We start from the raw sequence: 20,047 nt of genomic DNA on the forward strand, positions 1-20,047 counted from the left end.
CAGCAGGTGAAATATAAAGCCTAAAATAAATAACACCAAAAACACTTCATGTGTCTCAAGGGAGGTGTCAGTGCTATTGCTGGAGCCACAAAAAGGATCAGAGACATCCACGTACAGTCAGACTGTATCTCCCTCAAATACTGCACATTGTCCACACTGCACTTTATATAATATAGATATATTTATATATTAGTTCAGTATGTAGCGTTCAATATAAATAAGAACCCGTATGGAAATGATAATAAACCGTCGCTGAAATAGAAGATGCCTGTTTAATATTCCCAAAAGGATTTTTAGCATTTCACTTCAAATCATAATATAAAACACTATCCTGTTCAGCTGTTTGACATTTAAGCGCATTTCCAATATAAATAAATAAATACGCACAGGGTTTAGTCCCCACAGTGCTGCATGATTATGAAACCAGTGCAGTCATGTGATGTCTTTTCTCATCATCATCATGACAAGTTGGAAGTCTGACCTTCCGCCAGCACATAGTTCGCCGTGCAGGGATTTGAAGATTGCAATACAGCAGCAGTGCACTGGAGGCTGCACTAGGGGCGGAGTTCAACCTCGCAAGTCTCTCAAAACATCACTAATCCGCGATCGGACATGCGGACACACGCGCGGGCCATCGCTGCAACACTTTGCAACAGAACGAAGGCACAATTAAACCAACAACAACAACAAAATAATAATAATAACACTGCCCTGCACGGCTCTGCGCGGCTGCACGCAGCGGCTCGCGTGGTCGTTCGTGCGCGCGCCGGGTGCATCGTGAACGCTGCACCGTGACAGACAGCGCTTTCGTTATTACACGCGTCTGGACGCATCTGCGGTGTTTTCTGGCCGGTTTTACTCGGAGGATTTCGGCGGGGGGGGCGGGTGGAGTGGAGTGTCGGGATTTGATCGCCGCCAGCTGGACCGCCCCGCGCTGCCATTGTAGAGGCGAGCATCAGCTTCCCTTTAAGGTGAGTCGGCACAGCACTTGGTTCTGGTTTGGTCAATGCGTGTATGCAAGTTGCGGCATATTTACGCTCCTGTCGCTCAGCGGGCGCTGTTCCCACAGTGGACCGCGAGGCTTTGCAGGCGTGTTTCCTACTGTGGGAATTCGCACACGGCTGGGCTTCAGGGATTTTTTTTTAAACCACAGGGCAAGCTTAGTATGGTCATGAAATACCGTTGGATGAAGGATTTATGTCCTCTTTAAGAAGCATATTTCAAAAGTGGGCATTGTGTCAGAGCTCGTAGGCCTTATACAGGCATCGCATGTTTGAGTGGCGCTGGTGAAGTGCACTGAGGCAAAATGTTGGCTTTAAAGATTCATGTACGTGGTGAAAACATTGCAATGTATATGCTTTTTTAAACCCTTGCCAAATGAAATGCCTGCAATATTTGTTTTAGAATATGTATTTTAGCTATTTACAAAAGACACTAACAGAAGTTTGCTTAACTTTCTCATCTAATCAAGAAAATTAATACAAATTTGATATGTGTAAACCTTATACATGTGTAGCACCAGATCAAGACAAAAAAAATACCATAATGTAGTTGCTGTCTCATGTGGGACCTTGTAACAGACTAATATCAGGCTTCAGTCAGTGTTTTGACATTGTGGGGTTGGAGGGAGCCTCTTGTAAACATTCATGTTAAAGATTGTAGCTTGAAGTTAAATGTTTTTTTTTGTTGATTATTAATTCCCAATATCTGCGTTTAATGGAAAGTTATCCATAAGACAAATTAAGTATTCCAAAGGAAAGTCAAATGGTCAACTATGCTTGCAAAATTGAATTTAAACAATAATGCAATATTTTTTAACCATGGAAATACGACAATAATGTAAAAACGATTAGGGAGGGATTATTTTAATTAATTGTTATTTTATCCCTTATATTATTTTTCTCTTATAAATAGAGGTAAATTAAGAAGAAGAACTCTTTTTTTTCAAAAGTCAATCACTTATCAAGCAGCTGGATGGTCAAGTACAAAGAAGCTGAGCTAAGGCATTTGAATGTCCATAACTTATGACTTTTGTATTGTAGTTTTTGTCATAAGTAGTTTCAAAAGTGTTAAAATATTGCATGTCCCTCCAAGAGCCGATGGGCTCACAACTGCTATGTGTTTCTGAACAAATAAACAACTGCAGGAAATGACCTCTCCACGATATTAAGCATTAATCTATTCAACTATTCTGCCCCCGTGAAGCCGCATCAGCATCTGAATGGTTTCCTTTTCCCGTCTCACCTGTCCTCAGAACTTGTCCAGTTGCCATTCAATGTCCAGTGGCACATGGGTTACGCTGCGCTGTGGCTGATCCCGAGCATGCTTTCGACAAACCGCCCCGGAGGGGCGGGGGGATGAAATGGATGGAGCCCGTGGCCAGACCAGTCCACCAGCAGCCGCCTTCCAGCATGTCCGGCCGCAGCAAGTCTCCCCCCAACTCTGGAGAAGGTAGACGACCAGCCGTCAGGCATCTGGATCGGTCATGTATTGAAAGCTGTGTCTGAGATTGATCAACTTTCCATCCAGGATTGCCTATTAAAAAAATTGCCACGCAATAATAATCTCATTTTGAATCATTAGTACACAAATGTGGATATTGAAAAAAATCGCATTTAGCGTTTTTGTATGTTTTGAGTGGGCAAGATCCAGAATATATAGTAGGCCTATAGTTTCACCCATGTGGTGCCATTAGCTTTTTACCATCACCTATTGAAATAATCAAGGCCCTTGGAATGAAAAGGGAATGCATAATGTAAGTCGTGAGTGTTTCATTTTTAGCTCTTCACTAAAGACGTAAACTCCCTCAGGAAAAAGGAGTGATATCATACATGTCAGAATCGGATGCTTTATTTTCATCAGCTGCAGGCTCTAACTCCAGGGCATGGGTGAAGATGTTCAAAAAACCTGGTGGAGGCTTGAAGAAATCCTACCAGCCCGGGAGCATGCTGTCGCTCGCGCTCACCAAAGGCCTGCTTAATGAGCCTGGACAGAATAGCTGCTTCCTAAACAGCGCCGTACAGGTGACGAAACATTTTCCACCAGCTTGGAATTACCCCCCCCCCCCACCCCCCCCCCAAAAAAGTCTTGTTTTAAGGTTTTCTTTTATTGTCAAACTGCCACAGGTGCTTTGGCAGCTGGACATCTTCAGAAGAAGTCTGAGGCAGCTCTCGGGTCACTTCTGTCTCGGGGATGCTTGCATCTTCTGCGCTCTGAAGGTTTGATCTTATGATGTTATAATATCTGCACTTAAAAAAAAAAATGCTGATTCCGTTTGATTTGCACGCTGCTCAGTTTTCATGACGGCGACTTATCGTAATTCTTCACAGAGCATCTTCAGCCAGTTTCAGCAGAGCAGAGAGCGCGTGCTCCCCTCCGACAGCCTGCGCAACGCGCTCGCTGAAACTTTCAAGGATGAGCAACGCTTCCAACTGGGCCTGATGGATGATGCTGCCGAGTGCTTTGTACGTTCGTGATATGCCCTTAGCTTTTATTCTCTTCCCCCTGTGACTCCGCATGAGATAATGTCATGTCATGTTCTTCCCTGTGACGATGAAAGGAGAAATAAGTAGAGTATGTCGGATTGAGTTGATCAAGTTTGCCGTCTTGCTGATATTTGTGTGTTTGATCCGTCCCTGTGGTGCTTATATATTCTAAAACCCATTTCATACAGTAGATTAGTCACAGAAGGTTTGACTGACCAGTTGATAGTTTGCAAGGCAACACTGTGCCAAAGTGCTGCGTCGCATTGGTTTTCTTGTATTCAATGTTTGCACTATATCTGCTCCTATTTCTTATACATCAGGAGAACATCCTAGAGCGAATTCACTTACACATAGTTTCTGACACTGCGACGGACGCATGTTCATCCAAATCCTGCATCACCCACCAGAAGTTTGCAATGATGCTGTATGAGCAGGTAACTTGAGTTTTTACCTTCTAAGAAAAAACATATGAATGATTTGTTTATTGACGTGAACAAGCTACAGAGCCACAATAACTACTAATAAGTACTCAACAACAATACTAGCAATAAAGTGTGACTCCCACCGATGCTCTAACTGCGTCACTGGACCAACGCAGGTCTTTTCCTACAATTCATCTGTAAAAAAAAAGCCTGCACCGTTTGTGTTTTGCAGTTTGTGTGTCGCTGCTGTGGTGCATCTTCAGACCCGCACCCGTTCACAGAATTTGTGCATTACGTCTCAACCACAGCTTTATGGTGAGTGCTTGATTTACTGCCATGGCTTTAAAAAATGCGATTCAAAAATCAGGCCAGTGCTAATCCTGATTTAAATGTCATAGTATTAAATAAGATTAGAAGAAAAAAATGATTGCAATTTTAAGCATCTTAGATCAATTTCTTTCCTGTCTTTTACACTCAAAAACTTACTGTTGATTATTATCAACAGATCTCCACTATATGGCTGACTATTATATCTGCATTCAGTTCAAATCTAAAAGCTTTATCCATCATGTGCACAATTCCTTGACAACCCTTTGAAGGACGGATCAGATAAACAAAGCAAATGTTCACACGGGAAAAAATCCCTGTATGCTTGAATTCACTGGTATTAAGTGATCATTTGACACTGTTGGAGAGTGTTAATAGCAATACCTTTTATGTTTTCAATATGATCTATCTATTTAGTGATAAGTGATAACTATGATGATTAAGCAATAAATAGTCATTCAAAAATATATTACAAAAAACAATATTTGCAACAGACTATTGATGTTAGTCTCGGTTTTTATGCTCAGCCAACAGGTTGATCGCATGTTGGGGAAGAACGAGCGGCTCAGGTCGGACATGTTTGGAGAATTGCTGCAAGCGGCAAACAACACAGGCGACCAACGGAGCTGCCCCGTATGTGACTTATTGTTAATTCTCGGTGCTTTTGGGATGTTTTTCTTAACAAAACAGACACGTTTCCCCCCCCCCCCCCGTTCGTCCGGCTGAATCAGTTAAACTAAATGCTGACTTGATCCGGCATTAATAAATAATTTAGTTGCTCTGCTGGACAGTTAGTTTCTGTTACTGTAACACGGTCACAAAGTAAGTAGAGGACATGCTGTGCTCTCCGCTGCGACTCTGCACTGCGGCCGGAAGGAGACGGTGCCAGACTAGTGTTAGGATATAAATAGCAGTAAGGGGGTGTATATCCACTCTTCTCTCATATGTTCTTGCCTACCGCTGTCTTCCTCTTCACTGTGCATCAGTAGAAGCTGAGGGCTCTTCTCCCTTAACCAATGATCCTTCCAGAAAATGCGAGCTTCAGTACTGACTTGGTGATGCTGACGTACAGATAATCGGGCTGTCTGGCACTTTTCCCATCTCGCAGCAGCCCGTGAATGACATTTTGAAGTGATTGAAGTCAGAAGTTTTTCTTCAGTGTGTGGGTTTGAGACAGAGATACAGAGACCACGACCTATCACTCTGACATTTTTAGATGTATTTTTTTGCTGAGAATTAAAAAACGAAAGATGCATTTTGCATTTACTCGCAGCACAAATTTAGATCTCTATCTTGTCAAATTGACTGGTTTATGTCTGGCTAGTCTGATTCCTGTGTGATGTGTTACATTACTATATTTAGTTTGAGTAAAGCTCTATTTAACATTAACGTGAGCCTTTTCTTGTCTATGTATTATTGAAATAATATTTTTGCATCTTGTTAGCTAACAAACTTTTCAGCCACTCATCTAAGAGTCTGATAAATTTTTTTCAGAATTACGAAGCCCGTCAGTTTTTATTTAATTGTGCCAAGTGTTACGTGCTCTTTGTCAAGAAAGAAGAAGAAAAACTGCTTTGTGTAATGTGTAATACATTATAGCATTAATTCAGCAGAAAACTAATATTTGTTACATAAAGATATAGTGGACTAATGTCTACCTGTGCACAGCATAAAGATCCTGGACTATTCAATGTTTCCTTGTTTATGTGTTGATATTATTATGGACCGTTTTTTTTTTTCTTCATATTTTGCAGAGCAACTGTGGTCAAAGTATCAAGATCCGCCGTGTGCTCCTGAACTGTCCAGAGATTGTCACTATTGGATTTGTTTGGGATGCTGAGCAGTCTGATCTCACAGACGATGTCATTCGGGCACTTGGCCCACGTTTGAACCTGTGTGGGGTAAGACATGAAGCCCACTTAATGACATGACAAATCACTGAACTACACACATTATACAGATATTTGTTCATTTTGATGTGAATCCTTTTTTTGCACAAGAATTGTTCATTTACTAGAAGAAAACTGTGTTTTCACTGTCACTGTGTTGTAATGTTTGATAAACAACCAGACGTCAGTATCAAAAACGGCCGCGTCGGTTTTATTCTCATAGGATTTTGCATCCGCTAAAGAGCAACACGTGGAGATCAAACTTGTCTCAATTTGCTGTATTTCAGCTTTTCAACCGTGTCACGGATGAAAATGCCAAACGGAGTGAGCTTCATCTGGTGGGGATGATCTGTTTTTCGAGTAAACACTACTCAGCCTTTGCCTATCACACCAAATCTTCAAAATGGATGTTTTTTGATGATGCTACTGTAAAGGAGGTTAGGCTCTCTGTGCTACTTTCTACTTTATCCCTGTTACTGTTACGGGCTCTTACGCCACACTTTCCTCTTTTTTCCCCCCCAAGATTGGATCCAAATGGAAAGATGTTGCTTCTAAATGTGTCAGGGGGCATTACCAGCCGCTCCTTCTATTTTACACCAACCCCGAGGGATCGCCAGTGTCTAACGAAGATGCACCAAGACAAACCACCATGTGGCCTCGCTACAAAGCCCAAATGAATGGTGACCTGACAGGTAACACAATCTTACAGTTATAAACCCAGCTAACCCTGGCACCTCAGACAATCAAAATGTGTGCATTTAGACAAAAAACACACCATTATTTAGATAGAGTGACTTCACAAACCTTTAATATTGTAACACTGTGACGCATAGATTCAGCGGTTCTCTTCTACTACTAACTTTGGAGACTTATAATGGTAAAAGTGCAATAATACACTCAAAATGCACTTTGGCTCATTGATTTATTTATAATTGTATTTTAGGACGAGGACACCATGTCGAGCAGAAATGCGTGACACGGTGTCCTCGTCACGGATAATCCTACTTAGACCAGAATCATTTGCCAGAAAAGTGAATGCATCCCTCACTGATGTTTGTCGACTGTTTATTTGACAATCAAGGAGTCAAGCACTCGGGGGTTAATTAGTTAGTTTTAATTAGTATGCGTACCAAACTGTACCGTCGCGGAAAACTTATTTTTTCATCAAGATGTTTTTATTCAAGGGGATGGCTATTCGCCTGTGATTGAAATGGTATTTGTATTTACATGGGAGGTAAGGCCCTTGTTATTGGTAACTTTGTATACTTTGACCACTTTGGAATACATATTACTCTGCTACTCTAACCAGTCGTCAACTGGCAGTCTTAAAAACATGTGCATATTCTTTTACGGTGATAGAGCCTCATATAGTTTATATGCAATGCACTCCATACATCTGTTATATGCATGATTATATTAGTTATCTAACTAAACTTTCCGCTGACATATATTCAATTATTTCTGTTCTAAATAATAGGGGGGTAGTTGCTACCAGCCAGCAGTGTTTTTATAATGTATTTAGTATTGACTGGGATAAAATATATAGATATATTAAATACAAGTTTATGATGGGGATTATCATGCAAATACATGTACATTTATCTAATTATTTAATGTCCATAAATCTCGGTCTTTTTGATCCTCTGGACAATTTTAATCAACAAAAGTGATACCTCAAATAGACGGCACCAATGGGAATAAACATTTCACTCCGTAAATGAACAGTTATGGTTTGCATCGGCATCGGAAGAAAACTGTAGGGCCGCCTCACTGAGTGTCCTTCCCCGTGTGCCGGCTTGAACTTGACATGAGGATGATGCCTCAATTGCACGCAGATTACCACCCACGCCTCGCTCCCTAATCCCTGCTCCTGTAACCAAGCGCACTGCTGTTCCCGCTCCACGGCTCTCACTCCTCCCCCAGACATTTCCCATGTTTGCCTCCATTAAATCATCTGCTGTTTGTTTTTTTGGCAATGGCGCCGTGTCTGTTTGGAGGGATTGTTTTGCTTTAGTGTGGAGCCCAAACACTTTGACTGGTATGGGACTGGATTCTTCTTTTTATGAAAATGAGCGTAAGTGATTGCTTTTTGTTTTAGAGAGAGACGTGGCTCGGTCTAAATACATGTATGTATATATATATATATACATGTTGATTGTATGATTTGCTTTACTTGGTTTGTATTGAAGTTAATTAATAATTTACAGTTCATTTTCCCTTCTCTACATAGTGTCATACATAGTCTCTTTCAACTACTACCAACAAATACAACTGGTGTTCATTGTGACCCTATATTGAAAGAGGACGCTACTCCGTCTGACACTAGTATCAGTGGATCAGTGGAACAGCCCAAATATTACATTAGGCTTCATGACCAAATCTGGACATCCATAATACCTCATCTTCATCAGTGCTGTTACTCACCACTGCTGTGCGATCCAGCAGTCATGCACACAGCATTACACTGCCTCGTGTTTCAGAGAGGATTCATTATACCTGTAGGTTCTATTGTGTTTTACTGTGGATCCTCACAATAATATGGAGCGTCAGTTGTCAGTAAAGTGTCAGTTGGGTAAAAACACTACAATAAGGAAACAAAGCATTCAGAAAGCAGGAGACGTAAGCGTGAAAGACGGCTGTAAATGTGACGACTTTCAAACACATATGGAAGCAGTTCACAGCGTTGGCAAATGTGTCAGCATAATAAAGTAGGGAAGGGAATTTAAGTCCAAAAAGCAATTTGTTTACTATGTGGTTCACTGATATCTTCAGTGACAATCAGAAAGGGTCTAAACAAATGAAAGGTAAAAAAAAAACATGCTATTTCAAAATTTATTTTCCTCAGTGAAACCTCCCCCTGGCAATCCTAACAAATTCCAGGAACCTTTCTTGGAGAATTTGCAGAGGCCGAGTGAAACGTCAAAAAAGGGTCGTGGGCATCGGAAAAAGGACCAATCACAACACAAAGGTAGAGCATTGTGTTTGCATCATAGGGAACACTGACGCTAGAGAGCAAAAGGTATACAGGGCAAGCCATTGTAGAAAATAAACGTACATAATACGTATAATCTGTGTTCCCTCTCTCTAGAAATGGCACATGCAAGATCTTCATCACCTCCAGAGAATGGTCCAAGGACTCCTGTGGACCACAAACTAAAAACCCATCCGCGCACTGAGAAGTCATCAAACCATTCAAGCAGAGGATCCCAGGAGCCACGCGGCCAGTCCACCAGCACGCAGGGCGGCGGCCACGGCCGGAGGAACAACACCTCACCGAGTCGCCGCCCCGAGCAGGACGGCTGCCGGGAGCAATGGGAAAAAAGTGGAAGCGAAGAAAGCCGTAACAAGTCCAAGTCCACCTGGAGACCCATTCGGGAGGTGCTGAACGTGGACACGGTTCTGAATGAACTGGAGCAGCGTCGCCAGCAGCAGCAGCAACACGACAGCCCCCGGCACGGCAGGCCTTCGTCGCAGGAACGAGCACACGGCGAGCAAGGCCGAGGAGAGCGCGAGCGGGAATACGCGCGGGCCAGAGAGGACAGGAGGCAGAAGTGTTTGATGACGATCTACGAGGACGAGCAGCGGCACGAGACCGAGAGCCACAGCTCCGTGGAGTCGGAGAGCAGGGCCGGCCAGCCGAGGGGCGGCAGACTCAAGGGAGGCCCCAAGACACTGCTGCGGAGCGACACCTGGACCATCCAAAGGACGGAGTCCGGCTACGAGAGCAGCGACAGACTCAGCAGCGGCTCCACCAATCCGGACTCCCCCGGCGTCGACGGCTTCGTCGTCAAAGACCAGCGATCCACAGCGGAGGCACAGCTGCACAGGTAAGAAACCTTGTTGGATGGGGGTCACACATTCAAGAAGTTGGAACTTTACGAGGCATCTTAATCACTCACTAAATAAGTATGTACGGGATTATGTGAATACCCACAGGTGAGGTGTGTGGATTTAAAGGACAGGTTGAATATTTTTCAAGTCTGTCTTAAAACAGGTGCACATGTATGACTGGGTTATATTGTTGTGATATTTCCTCCTGTTCACATTGGCCATTAAAAGATGACTTTGTAATGCGCATGTTTTATGGGAGCATTTCTCAACTCTATTTGAAGATAATTATACGCTTTATATGTATTGATGAAGCAAAATTTGATAAAGCTTATTCATGGTAATTCGATAATAGAATACATGAAATAACCAGATAGTTTTGTGTCTCAGTGTTCATAAAGGCCCATGAGTTGCCTTAATAATTTGTTGAAAAAATGTGGAAATTAATTTGAATATATATATTTCACAATAAGTAATTAGGCTCCACCCCATTAAAATATGTTAAATATTGAAAGACCACATTCTGTTCAACCTTTTCTCAGGTGGTTGAATGTCAGTTTTTCCCCTTATATTTGGTTTGAATGACCATGAGACCATTTGATTGTTACTTGCTGTTCTTACTGCTTTTCGCAAAAATATTGACATATCATGAAAACAGGATTGATTGTTTTTTTTCAGTCAGCTGCACCAAAAGGGAGGCGATGCCAAATCGAGTACAACCTCCTCACCTTCACACAATGGTAAGTGCCAAGACCTCAAGGGCTTCCTTTTTGAATATTTAGACTGTAATACGTTGGTAAAATATAACGTCTAAACATGACCATTTTGTTAAATAATATTCGAGCCATGACAACACATTCACATCAACAACGAAATATAGTACCATGGGTTAAAAATCCACACAAGGTAACAGCATTAAATAAAATTAGCACGTGTCAAATCTAATCTGCAATGCTTTCAATGAAAGATTAACAGATAAATTAAGAATCATGAGTAGATCAGATTTGTAAATACAAGGTACGATGGTTCGGTCAGTGGAAAATGAGTTTGGCATACATGCACACCCTTCATTGCTGGATTTCAAACAGAGGACAAAAGGTTGTTACCTTTGTTCTATCTCTATATTTGTGTTAGTCTAACAGATGTAGTGTGAGCTGCTCGAGGTGAGAGTAATTGAAGATTGATTTCTGAGCTTGGATTGGCTTCATCACCTCTTCGCCCAGTCAGCCCTGCGCTTGCATTAATCTGATGATAATCCCACAAACATAATTCAGATTGCACAGCTGGACGTGGCTGTCGGTATTGTCATAAATGTCTGTCTTTTTTATGCAGTTGTTTTAGTGTGCTGCACTACTTTACCCAGGCTACGTGCGACTAGAGCCAGTGTGTTTTCCAACAGACAGCTAAAGCTGTTATCCTTGCATGGGCCTCTCGGGGGCAACAGCAAAGAAAAAAAAAATGAGAGATCTATTTTTAAAGGGAAGGAATTCAGCGCCATGCTGACTGAGCTCGCTGGCTGGGTCCTCCAGCTGTGAGAAAGTCCATTGTGAACCAAACTCTTCTGCCGCCATCTGCTGCCCAGAGAGGACATTGGTTTCATAGTATTACATGTAGAGGATTTTGTCTCCACTTTGCCTCATAAATCATGAGTCATGAATATCCGTCATTGCACTGAAATCTATTATTGTTCCACTCTAATCTCCTCTATAATCTTCTCCATGTTGTGTCATGCCAAATGTCTTTTTTAGTTGTTGTGTTCCAAACATTTCCTGTCGTAGTTTAGAAGATTTTCTATATTCCTATTTTGCGATCTTCTAATATTTTACAGTATGTAAAACTGTATTAGTAATTATACTCCCCAGTATGTCGATAGTGTAATGGCTTTAGTTGAACAATCTATCTTTATGTTTATTCTTTTTCGTCCTCTGGCACTCTGTTTTGATCAGCTGTGTTTCTATCTGTTTTAGGTAAACATCAACCCAAACCTCAGGGAAAGAACCATGACCAAGTTCCACATCCACATCTAAAGTGCAGTCCAAGTGCGAGGTAGTGCCCTTTATTCAAAACTGCAAAAATAACTTGTCCTGTTTGTTTCCCATCATATTGAATTATCATTTCTGTCATTCTTTCTTTCAGACGGAAATCAAAGTACACCTCCGGCACCTCCAGAAAAGCAGTATCCTCAGAGAGGGAGTCGGCTGCTTCAGAAAACAGGCCGAGCGAGCAGACCAACTGCAAAGGGCACGCGGGGGAAAGTGCAGCCCCGAGGCACATCGCGAAAACCAGCAGCTCCGAATGGAACAGCTCCGACGATCTCGCTCTCTCCGAGCCCGAGGACGGAGAGAACACCGGCGCCAACGGGCTGCAGCGCCCTGGCGTGACCCCGCCCTCAGAAGCGCTCCCACCGAACGGCCAGCGTCCGCCCGGCGCCGCGGGGTCGCCCCTCCTGCGGCCCGCCCAGCGCGCCGCTCCTCACGCGGCCGAAACCGGCCACTCGGCGCCGCGTCCGAGGACGCTGCAGGAACCCCCTCCGCCGAGTCCCCGCCTTCCGCCCGCGCCCTGCGCTTGTCCTCACAGGAGGCCCGACATTTCGGGCCTCAGGACCTTCTCGGACGCCAGTTCAAAGTCGGGCTCCGACCCGGGGAGGAGTACGCCGTCGTCGTGTGAGAGCGAGGAAAGATCGGCCGGATGCAGGGCGGAACGAGCGGCGCCGGCTCAAGGGGTTTCTCTGACGACGTACTTCACTGTGGATAATTGCATGACGGAAACGTACCGCCTCAAGTACCACAACCAGAGGCCTCTTGTCCTCTCGGCCTCGGTGCCGCGGAGCGTGGTCGTGGCCGAGCGCCGAGATACCGGCCACACACTCCCCACTGACACATACTCACAAGATCGGCCAAAAGCCAGACCTGAAACAAGTAAGCCTCTCTGATATGCAACCCTGAGTGTAGGGCTGACCATTCTCACAACACACTGAATATACCCATTTATATATAGATATAGAGATATACATATATATATATATATATATATATATATATATATTTAGCTGTAGCAGCTATTCTATGATATCTGGTCACTTGGGCCATTGAGGACAATGTTGTAACTCAACAGGTCTATCCGCATCAATGTACCTTGTTTTTATTTTTTTTATTTTGAATCTATTACAGTTTCTCAATGAATTCTCAACACAATTTACTAACATATAAAAACCACAATATAAAATGATGCACGGGAGATTTTATTCCCACATCTACCTGACGGTTCTCTAAAAAGACAAATTATATGTATTATAGTATTCACTTTTCTTCTTTGAAGTGATGTAAATGTACATATAAATCATTAAATATCATTTAAACAAGGCTCTTTTTCTTTACAGGCCATAGTAGCAATAAAACCACTGCAAAATGGAACCCAGTGACAGCCAAAGGACTGGATGAACGTGGTTTTTTATGAGTGTTTCTTGGCAAGGTTGGTTTACGTGGAACGTGGTCAGAGTACAAACTGGATGCCAAAGAGTTTACAGAATGAAAACATGTCTTGAAGAATCTACAAATCGAGTGTCATTTATTTATGCAAGCTTGTCACATAAGTAAAACCTATTATTTCTCAATGCTGTTGCGTATCTAAAGCAGATTAACTACTAGCATACTGTACTGTCTTCCACTGTCTACCACAGTATTGCTGCAAGACTATTTAGTTCAACCAAAATCTAGACCGACTGTTCTTGATTCTTTAATATTCTTTTTAACCAACGTATGTCAAGTTTAAATGTGTATTTTTTGTATTTTATGCAGTAGTTATGCAGAAGTGCTACAGAATTGTAGACTTACCAACATATTTGAAGTGAGGTACGGGAGACAAACTGCACCGTAATCTTACAAAGATGAAGGAAAACTGAGGGCAAATCACTGTTCAGTCCGTTGAAAATATATATTTAAAATACTATTTAAGATACACAACATGATGTCATTCTACACCACAAAATGAAAAGCAGCATGTTATTTACAGTAGTGATAGTAACATCTGGCCATCTTCAAAACCAATGCACATTGACAGCTTGAGGCCAACAGATATTGCAACACTTAAATTTCTATTTTATTTTATCAGTTATTTTACAATGTTTCTGTGTTAATGAATGACTGTGGGCTGCGTGGTACGCGACAACCTATCTGTAACCGTCTGATGGCAAAGATTATTCTGCCATTATTCATTGATATGGAAAGATATTTCTCCCAAATGTTATTTAGCATGACCGTACAGTTCTTGGCAGTCTGCAAGCCTTCCATTTGACTGTGATGTTGTGTAGTTGGAGTAGCCCTCATGTTATGCAGTAGGTCATCATATACCGTACGACCATGTCTCCCTGTGCATTCTACCTTGGATTGTGTTCTTTTTTTTCTGTTGTCCAATTGTATTCTTTCCAGTCTTCCTTTTGAAGTCGATTGATTGATTAAAATTTTTGCAGGTATTTTCATAATGATGCCAATATAATGCCTATTTGATATTGAGCGTACATCACAAAACAATATTTTTGTCTCTTAGATTAATGTTGTACAGCCTGCATGTGGCCTTTTCAAAATGTGTGTACAGCATACGCATGAGCATGATAGTCCTGGACTTTGAATCCAACAAACATAACTTCTATTGGGTTTGACTTAATGGAATTAAATTTGCAGTTAATTTGTAAGCTTTGTTATTTTCTGTACAGTCAACATTCCGGGAAAACACATAGAAATCAGTGTTCAATTGAATATTTATATTGATTTTCACTAGACTGCCAAGTCTTAACAAACATTTTCAGTCTACCCACATTAATCTAAATTAATGTTTCTCAGCTAGATAAACTCCTCACCTAATCTCCTGTGTTTGTGCGTGTTGTATTTACTTTCCATGATATGACAAGTACGTCATCAAAGGTTGCGTTCACACAAGATGTGCCATTGTAGTTAAAATGACTATGATTATTTTGACATATCTAAGATATTCAAAGGATAAAGACATTTTTAAACTACTGGATAAGATAGAGTTCAGGAGAATCAACCAGATTGAACTAAATGTTGTCTCACTATGTTTTTTGTGCTTTCTTATGTGACTAATGGATATACCATTTATTTACAATATTTATCATGTTTCTTTCTTCGTCTGTAATAAGAGCGACTGTTTTCACTTAAGTTGTAACTTACATTCTGATTTTGGTGTCTTTGGTTGTATCAATAGTGCCTTAACATTTTTTAGTGGGACAAGTTATTTGTGAGTTAAACCACATTAGGGGGAATAAAGGAGATGAATGCAGGGGATGTAGGACGTCATGCAAAACCTTTTAAATATGCAACGCTAGTAGAGAAATATCTATTGACACTCTGACTCGCACCTTTCTACTGTGTGTGTGTGGGGGTGCGTTGAAGTTTCAGGGGATGGGTTTGTGCCAATTACGATATTGTTAAAAGCCCTTTGAGACTTGGAAGTTACAACAGTAGCAGCAAGGTCTGCATGCAGCTGCACAAAAGTTTGACTTTCATAGTTTTAATGTCAAAATGGGAAGATCTGTGCTTGAATGGCAAGTGCATCTTTGAAAGAGCCTTAATTTGTAATAACTGAAGGATTGAGTTGGGTGATGCATGCCTGTGTGTCTGTTTGCATGTGAGTTTTGGGGAAAGGAGCCGATCCATGGGTTTCCTATTGCACCGATGAGCCAAAGTCTTCAGCTGAAGAAATGCTTTATATTCTCAAGGGGGCCTGTTTGACAAAAGGGCTTCATGTCCTGTGTCACAGGAGGTCACGTTTGGCATTTCATCAATCCATATCTTTTATCTTGTGATATGTACGCCGCCACAGGACCTAATTACACTGTATTGCATCAACACCCAAGAACGAAGGGGAACTATCCCCGTTTTGTTATCTCATTTGATCGGGCTGATATGGGCTGATGTGTTGGAGCTGAACGCCGCCCTGAATCCTCTTGTCATACCTCTGTGTGTGGTTAGGATTTCACCTGACATTACCGTTGAATTGAGTTATTGGTGCTTCAGTGAATGCTTCATGACTTGTGCAAGTACAGACCAATTTAAAGAAACATATCAAATATTTTTGTAGATAATCTATATTTATTTTTATTTATTGTTGAATAAAGTTTAAATTATTGTATCACTCTCAAATTAGTCCTCTCACTGCTTATGTTTTTTTTTTTTTACTTGAAAATGACACGCCCCAAAAAAGTTAGTTTGAGAAATCTTGGTACCATCATAAAAGCAACAATTGTTTGATTTCTGCAGGGACTTAAGAATCAGAATATGTGTAACTGAGTAAATTAACTTATAGTATAACATTTTGGGAATTTGTACCTAATAAAACTGAATACTGTAGTGAATGTCCCTTATGGATGATGCAGGTGTAGCCCAAGTTCTCTGGCAAACCATAGCAAAAGCCTTTATTCCCACGCCCCGACCTAGGCTATTAAAAGAAGTTGAGCAAAGTTGGAGAGGTTTTGGTCGAGGCGTGTAAAGGTGGAATCTTCCCATTGGTCTTTGGGGACGTTTACTTTCCATCACTTGCAGCCATATTGCAGATGTTCAATGAAAATGATCATGATCAAAAATAAAATGGGGCAAAACACAGAAAATAGTCGAAGAACGGTTTTATTCCTGAATGTATCAAAACCCTCTGTTGCATATACTTGTGTACAAGTAGGCCAGTGCATTTCTTGAAGGATATGTTGGTGTGAGTTGGTGTAAGTTGCAAAACAATACTGAAAGTAATCTTCAAGTCAAGTCTTCATTTGAAATTTTTGTTAATCAGTCGGTCTAATCCTTCTTGAAAATCCTCTTTGCGTCCACACCTTCGTAGTTGTAGCTCTGTTGATGAGATACGGCTATTATAAATAACAGTTTTTACGTTTCATTTTGCCGGGGATAACTCACACTCAAGAGATTCTGATCCTTTTCAATAATGTATTAATATCTAAATAAAATGGATATAAGGTATGAGATTTTCACTGGTGTATGTTTATTTAATTTAAGTCCCGGCATCTTATCATTATAAAATATGTTCTTTGACGGCTTACAGATCCTGAGGTATAAATGTAAACTATTTGATGTGCCCCTATTTGCATTGATAAATGTTTTGCCCACCTGTATAAGCTCATCTCCTTGGACAATTCGGGTGGTTGTCAGTTGCTTTCCGTTGTCCTTCCTATTGAAGATCCCCTTCATCATGTCGCCCTCCATGTTCCAAGAGCCCTGCGGGTGAAACATGAAACTTATGCATAATGTGAAATGTGAATGCTCTTACAGCAGGTTGACAGTTTTACATCTGTAACTGTGATAGTGAGACAATATCAAAAGGCCACAATAAGTACCCTAATAAAAGCCTCGAAATAACAAATTATCTTTTTCCTTGCACCTTTAAAGGGTTCAAAGTCTGAAGTGGCTAAGATAGCCAGCTTATCTTAAAGTGTTTAGAACTAAACAATTCCACAAAATGACAAAAATATAGATCACACGAGTCAAATACCACTCTTTTTTGTTGTTATTATTAAAGTGTATCGATGGAAAGGGCACATCCACCATATTGCTTTTACTTACTGATAGTTCTGTTCCATCTGCAAGGCTGTACTCAAAGGTAACCCCCAGGGTGAAGTCTATTTCCAGGTTGCGGAAATTGCTGGTTTCCTTGACAGCGAACTTGTTTCCATCCTGTTGGATGGTGATCTTCAGGTTGTCGTGAGCAGCCAGCTTCCTTTTCACCACGTTGATTCCTATCAATAGACACATTGTAATAGGTTTAGTGGGCTCCAAACAATTAGAGGAAGTGTGTCAGGATTTAAACACTTGACGAGCTCATGCTGTTGCTTCATTTTTGTATTTGTGGTAGTGAGTTGGTAAAAAAAGCCAAATCAGCTGGTCGTTGTGCTGTAAAGAGTTGGGGGACCAAATCATTTATTTTCTTAAGATTTCGACTAATAAATTGAGGGCATTAAAAAAGGTGAATGAACCCATTAAATTTGAATCAAGAAAAGGCATTATTCTCAGTGTGTTTCCTTACTGACATTTTATTTTTGATAAATAATAACTTTCAATAAATGTAAACTTTATCAATGCTTTATAAAGGTAAGCGATTAGACTGTGACAGACTGTGTTTCAACCAAATTTCATATATTTAAGAAACATGCAATTCATTTTTCAGCATTTTATCGGCTCAGTTTAATATCACTCACCCATTTTTTCCATGAATTTCTCATAGTTATCATTGCGATCAATTTTCCAGTTGCCGTTGAAGGTCATGGTGGCTGTGAGGGGGAGCTGGACAACGCTGCAGCAAGGAGTGTCTCACTCGAGACTCTGACCCTCCTTTTAAACCACGCTCCCTCTTATCTCATCATCTAATCGTATTGCTGATGTGGCCGTTTAAAGCTCATTTGTTTTCCCAGGCAATGTCCACGGCTGTAGATGATTGGGTGTCCTTAGCCAAACTGCACCAAACCCAATAACTATTACCGTATGGTATATTGTATTTTTAATAAAATGATTGAAACGTGGTGGTTGCCCTGTATCTGGTTGCAAGGGGAGTTGGTCACACCCAACAGTAACTTCACCCTGACCCTAACCCTTATTTCTGAGAAAATATATGCGTGACCTTCATGTAATTGCCACTGGTTGTGTGTGTGTGTGGTGGTTAATGTGTGTCCAATGATACCTCTGATTTTAATCTGGACTTTGTTGATATTTGTGACCTTTGAAGTTAATAAACACATCCATGGGTGTTGGTAAGAAATGCTGAAGAGAATATGATGTGTTTCAAGCTTATTCTAGGCAAACATAAAGCTTATGCAGATCTGAAAATCATTTTATAGCGTGTCTCTGTTTGTAAGTATGGGAATATTCTGTATTATGTAAGTATGATTTATTTTGCCATCATAATGACATAAACACTATTTACTAAGAGGAAACTTAATTGACCGTAAAAAAATGGACATTATCAAAAGTAAGAAGTTTTTCTCAATGTAGCAAAATGCTTGTATGCAAGTGTTTCCTAAACACACAGCTTTTACAAAGAGATGAATTAAACTTGCAAAACTTGTCTTTTCTTATCTAAGCCTTGTCTTGTCTTACTATGAGACCTTTGCCTGACCTTCACTTCCATCTCCTTGAATCTGCCTCTTATCACACAAGATACCTTTTTTATTATGACTGCAGTGATGAAATGGAACATTGAGATAACTGGATTAGGTCACGTTATCTCAAATACATCCCTTAATACTTTATGATATATACAGCATCAGATGGAGCACTGTGTAAGGAGGCGCCGGATTCGGAGGGATCCATTTGCAGTTCTTTATTAGAGCATCAGACAGGCAGAGTCAATGACAGCAGACAGGGCAATGTAGAGCAGACAAGATCGTGGTCAGCGGGCAGGCAGGGGTCGGGGCAGGCAGAGAGAATCACAGTCCAATAAACAATCCGAGTGGTGGTAGGCAAGGAGCAGTCAGCAGTGGAGTACGGTCCAGGGTCAATAAACAGGGATCAAGACAAGGAGAAAACGCTCAGAAATGACAGCCGGGGCAGAACCAAGACTTCGCAGTGAGTGTGTGGGTGTCAGTGGCTTTTGTGTGTGTGTAGATGAGGTGCAGGTGTGTGTGTAATCAGTGGTGTTGCGCAATCAGTCCCAGGTGTGAAGCATGATGGGAGATGGAGTTCGAAACCAGTTAGTACTCGGGAGAAGGGTCCCTCCGATGGCGAGAGGGAGGCGGTACGGGAGCCTCCTTCGTAACACACTGCAACATGGTGTGTACAATTTTAGAAATACTTTTACTATACTGTTTTCAAGCCTCTGAGTATAAACCCGGCCTTTCTAAAAAGGAGAGCCCAACACAATGACTGGATGAAAAAAGGTTAATAATAAATAATGCAGTGTAGTCCACTGCTTCGGAGTATTACAAAGGTTTGTGGGCCTCAAGAAGGAAGAAATCCTCAGAACAAACACACATTAAACATTTTTCAACAGCTGACACACTGATTTTACTTTTGAGTGCCTCCGCAACTTCAGAGCTACAGAGGAAATGTATTTAAAACACAATAAGGAGTAAAATAGGTTTAAA

General features: G+C 41.3%; 2 protein-coding genes across 3 annotated transcripts; one reads left to right on the forward strand and one right to left on the reverse strand.

The window, feature by feature from the left end:
- Positions 1–442: 442 nt before the first annotated feature.
- usp53b (ubiquitin specific peptidase 53b) lies at positions 443–16,098 on the forward strand. Of its 2 annotated transcripts, XM_037473011.2 has the most exons (17): positions 443–971; positions 2,255–2,451; positions 2,863–3,023; positions 3,126–3,218; positions 3,330–3,464; positions 3,806–3,919; positions 4,140–4,222; positions 4,762–4,867; positions 5,989–6,135; positions 6,411–6,560; positions 6,647–6,815; positions 8,969–9,091; positions 9,212–9,950; positions 10,630–10,691; positions 11,919–11,997; positions 12,088–12,869; positions 13,331–16,098. In XM_037473011.2, the coding sequence occupies exons 2-17, from the start codon at positions 2,358–2,360 to the stop codon at positions 13,405–13,407; spliced, it is 3,114 nt and encodes a 1,037-aa protein (XP_037328908.2). In that variant the 5' UTR covers positions 443–971; positions 2,255–2,357; the 3' UTR covers positions 13,408–16,098. The 2 variants fall into 2 exon arrangements, with proteins under 2 accessions (XP_037328908.2, XP_037328910.2); XM_037473013.2 differs by lacking the exon at positions 8,969–9,091.
- A 475-nt stretch (positions 16,099–16,573) lies between these two features.
- On the reverse strand, positions 16,574–18,262 carry fabp2 (fatty acid binding protein 2, intestinal). The gene is made up of 4 exons (XM_037473021.2): positions 18,167–18,262; positions 17,535–17,707; positions 17,082–17,189; positions 16,574–16,805 (listed from the first exon to the last, which is right to left on the reverse strand). Exons 1-4 carry the CDS (start codon positions 18,231–18,233, stop codon positions 16,755–16,757), a joined length of 399 nt encoding a protein of 132 aa, XP_037328918.1. The 5' UTR covers positions 18,234–18,262; the 3' UTR covers positions 16,574–16,754.
- Between the last annotated feature and the right edge of the window lie 1,785 nt (positions 18,263–20,047).

Source organism: Pungitius pungitius, chromosome 9, assembly GCF_949316345.1.
Source record: "Pungitius pungitius chromosome 9, fPunPun2.1, whole genome shotgun sequence".
Lineage (NCBI taxonomy): Eukaryota > Metazoa > Chordata > Actinopteri > Perciformes > Gasterosteidae > Pungitius > Pungitius pungitius.